The sequence below is a fragment of the Anas acuta genome, chromosome 12, assembly GCF_963932015.1.
Source record: "Anas acuta chromosome 12, bAnaAcu1.1, whole genome shotgun sequence".
NCBI lineage: Eukaryota > Metazoa > Chordata > Aves > Anseriformes > Anatidae > Anas > Anas acuta.
Genome location: NC_088990.1, coordinates 13478307 through 13492896, shown reverse-complemented (window position 1 = coordinate 13492896; position 14590 = coordinate 13478307). Strand labels below are relative to the sequence as shown.

The 14590-nt window shown below is 44.8% G+C and overlaps 1 protein-coding gene across 1 annotated transcript in view; it reads left to right on the top strand.

Annotated features, from left to right (window-relative positions):
• Nucleotides 1-14590, top strand: part of PSTPIP1 (proline-serine-threonine phosphatase interacting protein 1) — a 54703-nt gene that overhangs the window by 24077 nt on the left and 16036 nt on the right. The window contains exons 4-8 of the mRNA XM_068695875.1: nucleotides 7590-7624; nucleotides 9054-9160; nucleotides 11120-11182; nucleotides 12284-12382; nucleotides 14248-14293. Of these exons, the coding sequence (XP_068551976.1) occupies nucleotides 7590-7624; nucleotides 9054-9160; nucleotides 11120-11182; nucleotides 12284-12382; nucleotides 14248-14293 (350 nt within the window). The remainder of the gene's footprint in view (nucleotides 1-7589; nucleotides 7625-9053; nucleotides 9161-11119; nucleotides 11183-12283; nucleotides 12383-14247; nucleotides 14294-14590) is intronic.

The following is a 14590-nucleotide window of genomic DNA, read 5'->3' as shown; positions in this document are numbered from 1 at the left end:
GCTGCCTAACAGCCAAAACACACATCCATTCAGCCTAGTTTAAGCAATTTTGGGCATTCTGTCTTCTTGCCCTTGCTTCAGGCACTGCAGCTGGTAGAAATTATTTCCGACAGGGAAGAGAGATATCCCCTTTTGGCACATGGCACAGACCTAACTCAGCAATTGCTGGAAGCCTTGGGAAGTTCACTCTCAAACACAGAAGGAGACATACACTTAAACACAAGTTCCATACTGCAAGAAGGGTCATGCATGCTCAGACCAAAATCTGTTCAGCCTAATATCCCGTCCCTGGCACCAGATCTGTGTGGAAGGGTAGAACAGACCAAGCGTATGAGAAAGTTTCTCCTAAGCAATCTGACCTTAACAACTGGTGGTTCAGGGGCTGCCAAGCCAGCAGCAGCTTTATATTGAATAACCCCCAGCAGAGTTTTCTTGGGCCTTGATCTTATTTGAAATCCTGAAACGTTTTGGCATCCACTGAATCTCCTAGCAAAGCAACGCACTTGCCTGTTACATGTAGAAGTGCCTTTTTTGTTGTTCATTTCTAACCTGCCTCACCACACTTGCCACGTTAGCTGGGACATCACAATAGAGGCAGGTTAGCATCCTTTTGGCAAGGTTTCTCAAGGCGTGCCTGCAGTGGTAAGCTGCAGTCCCCCTGCTTTTTGGTCTTACACACACACTGAGCACCATAACACCATCAAACACCTGGAAAAGGCTGGCTGCCTCTTTCAAGGCAATCACCCGGCTGTCCCAGCGCAGCTGTGAATGAGCACTGTATGTGGAAATATGGGAAGCTGGGGAGTCTTAGGGAGAGTGCTGGGAGGAGAACAGCTATCTGAAGGGAACGTCCCTCCCTTCAAATAGCAGTGCAGACGTAACTCTGGGGTGGGTCAGACCTAGGGAGGGACAGGGCAGAACCTGAGGAGTGGGAAAAGCGTGAGGATTGCAGCAGTCAAAGTAGGAGGATGGACACTGCCCAGAAACAGACCTCTGGAGCTCACCTATCAGAAGTCAGGGTTAATGGGTATTTTAAAATATAAAGTAGAAATGAAGACATTTAAGTTTAAAGCTCTGTTAACCCACTTTTTTTTTTTTTTTTAGTTTATATATTGAAATTTCATAGTCTCTAATTATCCAAGAAATTATGAGAACGATGATTACAAAGCTATAGCTGTATATTCTTGGCAAAGCACAGGTTATGCTGATTTCCAACAGGGGAGAGGGAACTACATATTATGAAGTTTAAACTGCTGTATCTTTTTATAGCCTCCATATTCTGCATTGCACACATGGGAAAGGATGCACAGGGAGTGAGGATTTTCAGCTGAGTTACAAACTGAGAACAAATTTGCAAGTGTTTACTGGTAGCACTCCCAGTAACAGATGATTCTCTTCAGAGCTCCTACCTTTCAGAGGAAACACCTTTCAGGCTGCGAGGTGACTAGGAATTTCCATGCAGTAGCTTTGGGCAACTCTTCAGCAGAAGAATATGAAATAAAGTATACCACAGAGCCCAGTTTTCAGACACATCTTCTGCTTCAGCCGAAACAGAGCCTCTGGGATCTCAGCTCTTCTGTAAAGTAACCGATGTAAACATGCGGTAGCTGGTTAAATCTGCCTCGTCTGACAACTCCTGTTTTTGTCATTTGTCCTGCTTGTCTCTTCTTGTGTATATGATTTCCTATGTTTTTCCTTCCTTCTTTTCGACTAACATCTCCTTCAGACCTTGAGAAATGGCAGTTCTTTCAAACCTGTGCCTGCTCTGCCCTTCTCCACAATGCCTGAAACAGAATATTTCAGCGAGCATGGGGTGAGGGCACCTGTAACGAAATGCCAAACTGCTGCTTCCTGTGTATAAATATAGTGTGTCTGCCACATAACATACACAATCCTCTGTATTATTCACACAAAGCAAACATTTTTAAACTGAGGCTAAAAACCTTTTGGAAGGTCACATTCTTCCATGGTTAAATATTTTCCACTCAAAAGTTCTGAACCTGCACAGAGTTTATACACTCACACTCTCATATCCTGAACTTTCAGGATGCTGTGAAAATAGATCCAGGCATGTGCTTGAAAGAAGTGTGCCTCTGCCCAGTTGTTAAACCCAATCTAGACAAGCGCTCTAGTGATGAGGACAGGCATTTTTGAGCAGGAGATGGGGAAATATAGTCTTATGTGAGAGGTACATGAATTGTTTCCATTGTTTTACCCATTGATTGGAATGCCATAGGTCATTCTGCAGTCACAAGGGGTCTGTTTGCTCTCTTGTCCCAGCAAAGCCTGGGGAGATTTGTGCGTGCTCCCAGCAACCAGCCCTGAGAATGATGGTATCACCCTGTTCCCATTCAGTCCGGGGCTGCTTCCGCTTCTGACACTTATCTGAAAATATGTAAGTAGCAACAGCAAAAGACGCATGCAGACTTACCACAGCATTGGAGGAACTCTCCACATCTGTGGCTATTTTTGTGAAAGACACAGTCCATCCCACCTGACACCGAGCCCAGCCTGCTGCACGCTACAGCCTCCCCTAATGGCTGGCTACTCATGCTGGAGCCTTGCTGCAGCTAACTTGTAAACAGACAAAAACCTGGGCTCCAGCAGACAGAAAGGTGCTGCTCATGCCTTTTCTCCACCGCAGGTGGTTTAAACATCACACCACAGCTGGTACCTGTACAGAAATCTTTCTAGTTGCACAGGGTGGTTTTGCCTTTCTGCTTGAGGACAAGAATTAAACATCCTGGCAAGCGATGCTAGATGTGATTCTGGCGCGCAATACTCTGCTATGTGCCTGGCATCAGGCTGGGTAGTGAGGCGTTATCTCCCTGGTTAAAGAGCACAACTTCCCCCTCCACACCCACACTTCCCTCTCCTCGACCCTCCCCAAATCCATCCCTGCAGAGACCCCCCAGGTGCACAGTGACTGAGACTTTTGGACTTGTTTCTCCCCACTTTGTTACCGCCACTACACTTCACAGAAAAAGTGTTGGTAATACCACCTGAGGTCTATCCTACATGGCAGGAGGAAAGACAGATGTTAACCGTGGCCTCAGAGGGGGCAGGCAGTGAGTGGGTTTCTGAGGCAGTGGGTGAGCAGGACTGCTGGAAAGCGCTCTGCAGGCAGGCTGCATCTGGCAGAGACTTCTCCCAGCTTCAGAAAGAATGTTTAAAACCAAAACAAAACCCCAAAAACAGTAAGAGCAGAACAGTGTAGATTGGATTGATGTTAAAATGTAAACTGAGCAAAAAGGAAGACTGGGTTATTTTAGAGGAAGGTGGGGTTATTTTCCACTTCTATTTCACCAAGCAAAGATAAAAAAGAAAGAAAATTTAAAAAGAGCTGTGGTTTTCCGGTTAGAAGAGCTTATGTTTTACTTTCCTGTGTACAAGATGTAGAGGGACTCTATGAATTACTCAATTAAATCAGTCTCTAATTCAGTGAGGAAGCAAAGTACTGAAAAAAAAATGCCCAAGCCAGCAAGCCTACGGTTACAAAAGAGCCATTCACCAGGGTGTGCAGTGGCCTCAGCACTGCCACTGAGAGCTCTGCTGAGTGCCTCTCTGGAGCCATAAAATTCAGCCTGTGGTGACTCTGAAGAAGGTACCAGAGCCCCATCTGCAGTGCATTTCCTAGCAATCCTGGTGTCACGCGGGGCTGCCCAGCACAGTCTTCTCTCCAGCAACAGTGCAGCTCCCTAGCCAAAGCAAGGTCCAAGAGACCAAACAAGGGGAAGCAAACGCTGAGAGAAGCTGGGACAGGTTCAGTTTTAAATGTTGCCACCCATGCTGTTCCAAACCCTGTGCTAAGTTCCCCTCCTGGACTGACTATAAGGAGATTTTGCAGTGAGTGAAATGAATTTATGATCAGACGTGGTGGTTCCCCGCTACTTCTCACACTGCCAAGCGAGGCCCCTCTCTCAAATACAGGATGCATTTCCTGCCTTGAAAACAGAGGCAAGTTCTGCTGAGAGAAAGAAATCAAACCGAGCTCTCTAACGATGCATTCCATAAATGCCTATCCTCTTAGAGGAGAGCCACAGGGACCTGCGGTCAGTACCCTAGGGAGATTGGGTTGCCAGGTAAATTTGGGCAAGTCTGCTTTGGAAAGGATTTTGAAACCTACAGAGCTAAAAATGCTAAATAATGAGCTTTACTGCCACATGCTTGCATTCTCTACACCTCTCCTTGGCTGCCCAGTTCCTCTAAAAGCTCTGTTAGTCTCCTTCTACCAATCCACTTGGAAAAACAAACACTGAAAAGTGCATATTTTACAAGAGCAGTTCAGTTCTGCTGTGCTCGAGTCAGAGGATACTACAGTACCGATATCTCAGCCACTAGATGGCAAAAATCACCAGAGGTTGCTGCGGAATGGCTGTCAAAATAGCTCTATCTGTTCCCCATTTTTCCAGGTTCAGGTTTAATCCTGTCTGCACCTGAAATTCATTTTGACAAACGTCATCTTTAAATGTCCATGGGGGAGCCTTAACAAACAAGCACAGCAAATTCGTGTCCAACCCTATTTCACTGAGACGTCCGCAAGGGGCTGCATGTAAAGATGCCCAAAGGTGTCTTGTCCTTAGCTGGGGTGGTTCAAGTTTTCCTGAACGGGCATGGAAACACCAGCTATAAGGAAGTTAAAAAAAAAGGGGGGGGGGGGGGGGGGGGGAGAGGGGGAACTGTAGTTTTCCTTGAATTATTTTCACCCTCAGGTTTTCTAATTTGGCTAGAGAAAAAAACAAACCACAACAAAATAAATTACTACCTCAATGCCAAGCAGCACAATATACTGTGAGGATAAAGCACCGTGTAGAAGTGTTCCTAAGAGCAAGACACCCTCACTTCGGTTGCTTTGGAATCAAACTCTTACCGATCTTATTAGAGAGTCACACCCCACAGAAGAAAGAGGCAATAGGTACTGTACATATATACAAGGGTACCAACTGAATTCAAACCCTTACATACGTCTGCTACATAGGATGCTTCCAGGAAACTCTCCAAAGTGCTGACATTATATATTTCACTGGCATAATCTGAGCATCTAGCAGCAGAGAAAAACTTATCTGTAGGATTGCTGCTGCTGCAGCCAGCACATCCCTGCAGCCCAGAAAGCACAGAGGAATACCTGAAGGATCTGTGGGCTGAGATTTGATTTACTTGTCCTCCCCCCCCCACAAGCTAGCACAACAACATGGTTGCTACTCCAAGCACCATAGGGATGAAAGATCTGATTCACTGACTTCAGAACATTATTATAAAAATGGGGAAGGAAATGGCTTAAATCTATTTCTGCCTTCTTAGGTTTTGTGGCCTTGCCCTAACCAGCAGCTAAGGAACTGCCTGTGCAGATCTTTTATGCCAGGAGCAAAAGGCCAGAGCTTTCTGAAATAGCAACTAAAGACCATGTGGGGGCAAATGGGTGTCCCCAGCTCATAGCCAGGTGCATTATTATACCAGAAAACCAGCAAAACCACCTTACAGAAAGCCAGCAAAAATGAGAGAAGCTTCCTGTATGGCTTATCATGATCTACTCTGGTAGCTCTGATGTCTGGAAAACAAAATAAGCAGCAAAATGCTTTTGTCCTGGATATGTATTGATAATGATTTTTTTTTCAGTATCCATTACAGCAGCTTTTTCAGCCTTGCCATAATTCAAATCACCAATATTGATGAAAAAATCTCTGAAAAACAGATTAATATGTCATACAAAAACAGTGTGTGCAATTTGCAAGTGTCCTCTGTTTTTAATTTGTCAGTATTTACCTATTTCTAGCATGAAGCTGCTAGCATATTTCCCACATCCCATTGGACAGTCTGTAATAAAAAAAAAAAAAGGAAAAATATACTTATGGAATAAAATTAGCTTAAGTTTTCAAAATAATCCTTTAGAACTTTTAGCAGGGGAAAAGCTAACTCAGCTACTGATATTCAACTTGGTTTTTGATTTCAAGTTTTTAATTAAATGAGCTGTAATTAATCCTGTTTTTTTTTCCATTGTGTTGTGAAAATTGAGTTTCCATCAAAGTTTCCTCTCCAGACTCACTTTGTGTGAACAAGGGTACAGAAGGAAAGGTGACTGAACCTTCAAAATGACTGAATATTGCGAGGATGATAATCTGCCACCAAAAAAAAAATAAATTAGTTTACCATAGTTATTTCCTTGGGAAGATACTGAAAGAGTCCAACAGGTAGATGAATACTCATGGTCTCTGGCTGCAAGCCTTTTCCTTATATTTCCATGGACAGATACGAAGCTAGATTTGGAAGCACATTGCAGGGCAGCTATCACTGAGGACAGACCCAGTCTTTCCCATCCTCTGTGCACTTTTCTTCTGCCTGGTAATGTGGTCTTGCTAGTTGGACAACCAGCTTTGATTAGGAAACAGATGTCCAGCCTAAATTAACACAGGGCAATTAGGACCCTTCACACATCTCCTAAGCCTCCTGGAACACCCAGGAGATGCAGGATTTGATTTCCCTCCCCATCTGCAGTCACACATGGCTGAGGAGTGATCCGCATCCTCTTCTGGGCTCTCCCAGTAGCCAGGCTTCAGCCAAGGAGATTTTGGAGGCTTTTCCCCTGGCCTCCCGTCTGGGGCAGCTGGGCACACTCTGGAGAGCCCAGAACTCTTTCCCTCCTTGCCTCTGAAAAACCTCAAAATCACCACACCCACTGTCTTGGCTTCTGTGTATGCAAATGTCCTTCCAGCCTGCGAACTCGGAGCTAGAGCTGATTAAGTTGAAAAGGCCCCTTACAGACTGTGCTCTTTCCTCTCCTGTCACCTCTATACTGGTCTTTCTGCTGCTTTCTAAAAGGGCTCTGGTTCACCAAAAAACAGGACATCAGGTGAACCACCATTACCCCTTCACGTCCTCCTGCAGCTCCCCACTGCAGGACCGCTCCCCTCGATGCGCGGGTCCACCGGAGGAGCAGTGCCAGTTTCTGGTCACCTCCACGCTGTGTATCACAGCCTGAGGCCTCATTTTACAGCACGGGTTATTCATGCTGTGCTTCTGGGATGTTGGGGGCCCCTGTGAGCAACAGTCTCACAGCTCTCAGCGCCTCGTGTCCTTCCAAGGACGGCGAGCTGCGCCACACGGGGGTGCTAGGAAAGCGCAGGACGGAGCACAGCGGAGCTGCTCCGGCTTCAAGGGTGACCAAGGAGGAAAAATTTGCTGGTGCTGCATTCAACACAGAAGGCGGGGCTGGCTCCTCTCTACCCTTCGGGCTAGCGCTCTGAAACCCAATTTCCCTTGACCATCTTTATTTCACTCAGTTGACTTGCATCCGTTGGCAACGTGCAAGAACAGAGAGATGTCTGTTAGCGCTCAGTTACAGATACAGATTAAAAAAGAGGGTGCACATAAGGAGCACTGCAATTCTTTGCTTCATGGAGCATTTTATTGCGTTTCCTAGTGGTAACAGATTGATGCTATTGTGTCTCTTAGCATGGGCAATTTTTATCACAGGACTATTAAGAGCTTTTTTTCTGGGTGGATCTTTTGTTTGAGGGAAAGTTTTTCCTCTAGATTCACAATCCATCCTTCGAAGCCTATGTTAACGAAGCACACTTGTTTTTGTCTCACAGCACGCTGAAGGCAGCATTTGAGAGGCTTAAGCAACGTAAGTATTTACATCTTTCTTTCTGACCTGGGTTAAGACAGACACGTGATTGTGTTTGCCCTCTCTGGGGTCTTTCCTTCTCTTCCCCCTCACACTTCTAACATTTCTGTCCCTGTCCATAGTGGGGAGAGTGGAGGGAAAGGGCACTCATTAGAGTCCTTCTCCAAGGCTGGGCATCAAATCCAATCTCTGGAGGCACAGAAAATCGCTTGTTCCTCAAACTGGTCCTACCTGGATCAAGTCACATAACATTAGCACTGTTCCCACCTCTACAAACCACTAACATCAAGCGTGCTTGCTTACTGCCCAAGCGCTGAGCTAAAACCTTTCACACAGGAAGGGCACCACCACCATAGCCAATAGGACCGTGCACCTGGGTACTGGCACCTGTGTTTGGGATAACAACACCCTTAGAAAAGCAGCTGGTGAATTAAGGTATTCTTAGAGCTTGGGTGGGGGAGTTCAACAGGCTCTAGGGAGACCTTACAGCGGTCTTTCAGTATCAAAGAGGGGCCTACAAAAAGCTGGAGAGGGACTCTACCAGAGAGTGTATGGACAGGACAAGGGGTAATGGTTTTAAACTAAAAAAGGGTAGATTTAGATTAGATATAAGGAAGAAATTCTTTACTCTGAGGGCAGTGAGGCACTGGGGCACTGGCACAGGCTGCCCAGAGAAGCTGTGGCTGCCCCATCCCTGGACACATTTAAGGCCAGGCTAGATGGGGCTTTGGGCAGCCTGGGCTGGTGGGAGGTGTCCCTGCCCATGGCGGGGGGGTGGAAGTAGGTGATCTTTAAGGTCCCTTCCAACCCAAACCATTCTGTGAGTCTATAAGTTTTGGAAATTGCAGGGCTCCATTTCAGAGCCACCAAAGCTGACAAATGCAGAGATGTTAATCAGCCACTTCCAAGAGCATCAGCCAGGTGGCCTGAAATTCAGCCCACCTTAGCTGGCCCTTGAAAATCCTCAGCTTGCAACCACCTCTGGTGATGTTTGTGCAAGGCTGGAGGCAAATGGAATATCCAGTGCCATAGAAGGGGGAAAGGCAGACTCCAGGGGGATGATGGGCATCAGTTCCCTCCTTCCCTCACCCCACAACACCTATGGCTGGGGGAAATGGGGCTGTGAAGAAACTCAGCCAGCCTCTGCATTTGCCAAGGCTGCTCTGAGTGGGTGCTCCAGTTCTGCAGCAAGCTGTCGTGCCCATGTAAGTGCAGGCACTGAGAGGACCTGCAATAAGCCCTGTTCAGGTTGTGTGAATCCTCAGCAATGTCAGGTTCCCTGTGTTTCTGCATGCACTTTTTTTTTAAAAGGCTGCTTTGCTCGTGGCAAATTGTACAGTGTCCACATCTCAGAAATATCTCCTGAAAAACGTGACTTTACATTTAAAGACCTTACCGCTGACTGCATATCAATTCTGATCTGCTTTAGAAATTGAAAGCGTTGGAAATTCTCACATCCAGCTGGCAGTCATGCTGAAGGATGAACTGAAAGGAATAGAGGAGTTCCGAGAAAGACAGAAGGAGCAAAGAAAAAAGGTGAGGAATCAGCAAAACTTGGAACCACACTGGGTCAGCGGGCCATACTGATGACCTGCCTCCAGCCATAGACTGGGAATAGTGCAAAAGATAATAAAATGTGCCCAGCGTGTCCTGTTCACTCCATGTACTAGACTGTGGAGGAACGACTTTCTGAGCCCAGCTACAAGTTAAGTAATGCTCTGAACTCAGGAAACAGAAGCTTCAGTCACTTCCACCGTCTCTGTGTAATTGCAGATACTATTCTTATCCCCATAAGAACTTAATCCCTCCTTTCCTCTTTTTATACCTGCACTAAGTACATTGCTATGGCATGATCCTGCATGATCTCTAACATGCACTAAAATAAAAGGATAACACAAACATCTAAAATCATTAATGATCATAATTAATTATTTATGATCATAAATGATCACAAAATCATTTAAAATTCATAAAATGAATGTTGTGCTGAATGCAGCACACATGCTGAATTACAGATACTGGGAATAGCATCTAGCTGATGTTATATAATAAAAATCAGAGTATATTTAAGGCTTTTTCATCCTCTAGGGTCGTCTTCAGCTCCAAGTCACTTGAAAAAGTAGCTCTTCACAGAGACAAGTGGTCACTCTTACTCCTCTGGTTCCACAGGCTTGAAGACAAAGAGCTGACAGTCACTTAACACTTAAAACAATGACTTAAGGAGCAGCAAAAATCAAATATGCAGTCCTTTGCCAATTTCAAACAAATGAAAATATATATGGGCAGTGTCCAATGCAGCAAAACTCATATCTACAACCCAGACACACAGGAACTTGGAGCAGCACAGAACCGAATACGAGAGTGGGTAAAACCAGCTCTGCTTCTGACTGTGCTGCTACTGAGCTCCGAAGTTCACAACGATCCAATAAAGCAAATTACGCATGCAAATACAGACAGTGTGCACCTCGGTCATCTGCATTCCTCTCCCACACCCACACTTCACTACTGGGATCCACAAAGAGAGAGCCTCTCTCTCCTTTTGAAAACGATAAGCTTAATACTCAAATGGGAACTGTTATAGGGGCCTGGGGAAAAGGTAAAATCTCCTTTGGAGTCTCAGGACCCCATTGCAAGCTGTTCTCTCTGTCTAGCATTGGCTGTGAGGAAGCCAACATCAGACATGCTAGGAGGTGTCAGTATTTGTGGTGATCTCACAAAACGCTATTTAGTGTTTGTGCTGGCTCTGCTGTAGCTGCTTTCAGGACTGTGCTGTTCAGCCTGATGTCAAGCAAGCCTCTGGGTGGCCCTGGAGGGAGTTTTGCTTGAGCAGAATGTAAAGATCAAAGGACCAGAAGTCCCACTGAAGAAAGCCAGCCCCTGCCAAATAGGAGCATATCTCACTGTCACACATGGCTGGAGACACCACAGTTAAAGCCATAAAAGAAAATTCAGCGCCGTCTTCCCAGTGTTGACCAGATTATGTCATGGAAATCATATTGCAGAGAGCAAAAATTTGCCAGAAGCAATTGAATATAAATTATAGAGAAACCGTTTGAGTTCAAAATGGACATGTACCCTTGCTCACATGGGTGAGACATTGGTTTGTTGTGCAAAGACACGAGATCAAGCTCTTGAGCCAGCAGATGAACTCTGCTAGCAGAGCTGATGGGCACTGTGACTAGGTGTTATGCTTAATCTCCTTAAGCGGGGGGGGAAAAAAAAAAAAAAAAAAAAAAAAAGAGGCAGAAAATGAAGACCTACATTTTATGCTATTAATGGAAACCACTGAGGCAGAATTACCTTGGATTTTTTTTTTTTTTTTTTAACTTGATACTGATGCTCCCTGTGTCACTTAGAAACCTGTCAGTTATAAAAGCAGAGTGAGGTAATCTTCCCCACAGGCCTGTGGCTCATAGGAAGACTCTGACAATGACTTTCCAAGAAAGGGGGAGAAGTCCAAAGAAAGAAATGCTCACTCCTGTGTGTTTCTTACAGTACGAGTCTGCAATGGAGCGCATACAAAAGAACAAGTTGTCCCACTATAAGAAAACAATGGAGGTAAGCAAGGAGCTCCTGTGCTGGTATCTCTGCAAACCAGCTCCAGTCATAGACAGGGTGAAATCTGTATCACGTGCACCTCCCTGTGAAGAAAAGTCACGAATGTGTGTGTGAATGTAACTGTGTAAGAGCACAAGTGTGTGTGTGTGAGAGAGAGAGAAAGAGGATGTGATTCCTGCCAGGAGGAGAGAGCTAATCTTCCCTGCCAAATGCTCTGAAGAGTCCAAAACAGACACTCAGAAAGGAATTAAGTTAAATTCAAACAGGATTTGACTCTTTCTAGGTGAAAATACTTATAGGAGAAAATGTAATTCCCCAGTCTGTGTAAATAGCATTTTAAAAAAAGTGAGGGAGTCTTACAAACAGAAGGTAACCTCTCCATATGAAGTCTCGCAGGTACAGGAACTGCAGCCTACTGGGTTTGGTTTCCAGGGGGCAATTGCCTCTAAGGAAAAATCGTTGCAGACCTGTCGGTGCTACAGCTGGAAGGGTACTGACAACTTGTATTTAAATACAGCTGTTGTACCAAATGAAGCTCTAAGAGAGCTCTTTGGGAGCAAATAAGGATTTACTTGGCTTCCGTGTACTCCCTTGGGACGGTTACCTGTGTGGGGCCAGATCTACCTCACAGCTTGGAGCAGCGGGCAAGACACCCATCGGCCACCCGATGCTCCAAGTCACCCTGTGGAAATGACAGCCTGTTCCCACCCATACCCTGGGGAGCTTGTGCTCTAACCTGGGCTCCGTGCTGTAGCCCAGGCAGCTGCCTGATGCACCAACCTTGCTCACACCGCCTGCACACCCGTGTGGAGCAGCCACAGCAGGAGATCACCTCTGCAGGGAACTGGCTGAAGCTGTACAGAGAGAACAATTTCAGGGCTGTAAGAAGAGGGCCTGATTTATGCTGCTAGCATAAATCTGACTTTTCCATTCTATTTTTAATAAGCACCTCTTTATGGTGTCACAGAGAGTTTCCTCCTTTGTCCAAGCCTGGGCACTGATTTCTTCCCCAGCATGCAAAAGAGAAAGCACCTTGAACGTTAAGTTGGAAACAACCCAGCTCTGTTCCCTACCCTCACATATGATTTCATTTCAACACAGTCAAAGAAGACGTACGAACAGAAGTGCAAGGAGGCGGATGAGGCCGAGCAGTCCTTTGAACGGACAAGCGCTTCAGGCAACCAGAAGCAAACAGAAAAGGTACCTTTGATGACAGACCTTTGGGGTGATGCCTAAAAGGGAGAAAGCTGGGGGTTTCTTTTTCAAGGTTCAACAGACCAGTTGAACAACTCATTCCATAGGGTGCCAGGTGTTGCTTTCCTTCTAATTAACCCATTAGAATCAAAATTAAAATGAAGCACCTTCCGAAGGAGATCTTCCTTCACCTTCTTCAGTAGGGCTTGGTAACCCTGATCTTGTCCTGTGATAGATCAGGGGTTTTAAAAAGGCAGGGGAGGAACTGAGTTATCTAATTAATTTTATTTATCCCAGGCTATGATTTAATTGCTTCATGAGTTCTGAAAGCAAACTGAATGAGATTTTTCTCCAAAATTATTCATAAAAAAAAAAGAAGCAAGTCAGAAGTATGTCACGCAGTTTAGTTTTGCCTTTTGGTCGCTTACATTTAGTAGGCATAGTATCTTACATTAAAACACATCTATTTCATAACATTTTTCTTCTTATGGTTAGTTTAATTCCAAGTAAATTTACAAACTCAAAAATAAATCATTGGAAATTAAGGCACTGCAGTCCTTCATGGCATCGTCTGATACTTGTAGCTGTCAATTTGCTAACTTTTAATGGGAACGTTTCACAGCAGAACAGATGGAGAAAACAAAATAAACGAACTCCCTTTGGCTCAATAAAATCAGTGCAGTGTAAGCAAAAAGGATCAAAAATCATCTCAAGGAGTGGGGAGATGGAGACTAAAATCGGCATCAGAAGTTGACATTTTATTTCTAGCATTCCCTTATCTTTGATGAACAAAACCTTCCAGCTTAGCCATGAAGAGGGGACGAAACCCTGGCCCTACTGAAACTATGCCAGAGCTCTTAGCAACCTCGATGGCATCAAAATCTGACCCAGCTCCTTTCGTGCAGAAGAATCCCAGGGTGCTTCACTGCCATTATTTCCACACACATGCCCAGCACATTTGAAATGCACAGGGGCATCTCACAAGAAACGTTGGCTGTTTAATTCTGCTCAGCACTTGCAAACAGTTTGGGTCAGGACAAAAATAAGAATGAAGCTTATGTTCCCAGCCTGCTACACATTTTCCAACCAGCTGTGATGAGGAATACGGTCATGAGAACCCCTACCTGAGCATTGTCTTGAAGGGCAGAAAGGGAGAATGTGTTATACTGATGTCTAGAGCTGTACTTTAATGTACTGTCTTCACCATCTGTGCAGAAAGACCTGGGAGAACAGAGCTGTCAATAATATCTGTATTTTCATTTGTTTAAAAGCTGAAGATTAAAAAAAAACAAACTGCTTAGAGTGAATTTAGAGTGAATTTTGCTTCTAGATTTCTGAGTTGTTATGGGAAACAGCCTGGCATTTGCAAAGTGTTTCAACGGCTGTGTTCTTTTCATATGTATATTATATGAGGAGCTTGGGAGATGGAGATTTTTAACTGCCATTTTTTCCTGCTTATAAGTATCTATTAGAAAAGCACGCTGGACATCATAAAACAGCAACTTGGCCAGCAGACACAAGCTTCAGGCTGGGTCATGCTGGCACTGAGCTCCTATAGCAGGCATCCCTGAATGGACTGGTATAAGTTGCCAGTTTTCCCCTGAAGCCTGTAACTTACAACTACATCTGTGAAATTTTGGTCCTTTCTTCTGCATAATCCATGTTCAACAGAACAGGTGGTTGGACTTGATGATCTTTAAGGTCTTTTCCAACTTAAATGATTCTATGATCCTGAAGGCAGAACAGCCAAGAAGTATTTGTACTTTGAGCTTTACCTTATGAGGGGAAGGGGAGGAGGCAGCAAAACATGGGGCTAGGAGCAAAAAACCACAGCAATTAATTTGGGGTGTTTCTTTCTCTTCCTGTTTCAGAGTCAGAACAAAGCCAAGCAATGCAGAGATGCAGCAAATGAAGCAGGTGATACTCTATTTGTCACAGAACTAATTTTTTTCTCAGCAAAAATCTACCAGCACACTGATTTTGATAGAGCACCACCCGAACCACCCAAGTTAGCCCTGTTTGAAGTCAGGTTTCGTGAAGTCACCTATCCAAAGACTAATGGGCAAGCTTCTAAGCAACAGCAAACCTGAGAGACATTTACTTTCACTTGTGGAAATGCAAATCTCATGCTTTCATTAAAGGTTTTACAGAAGACTTTCTGTAAGGACTTCACCCAGGAAAGAAAAGCTCTTCTTTAAGCAAGTTTGAAAGTAC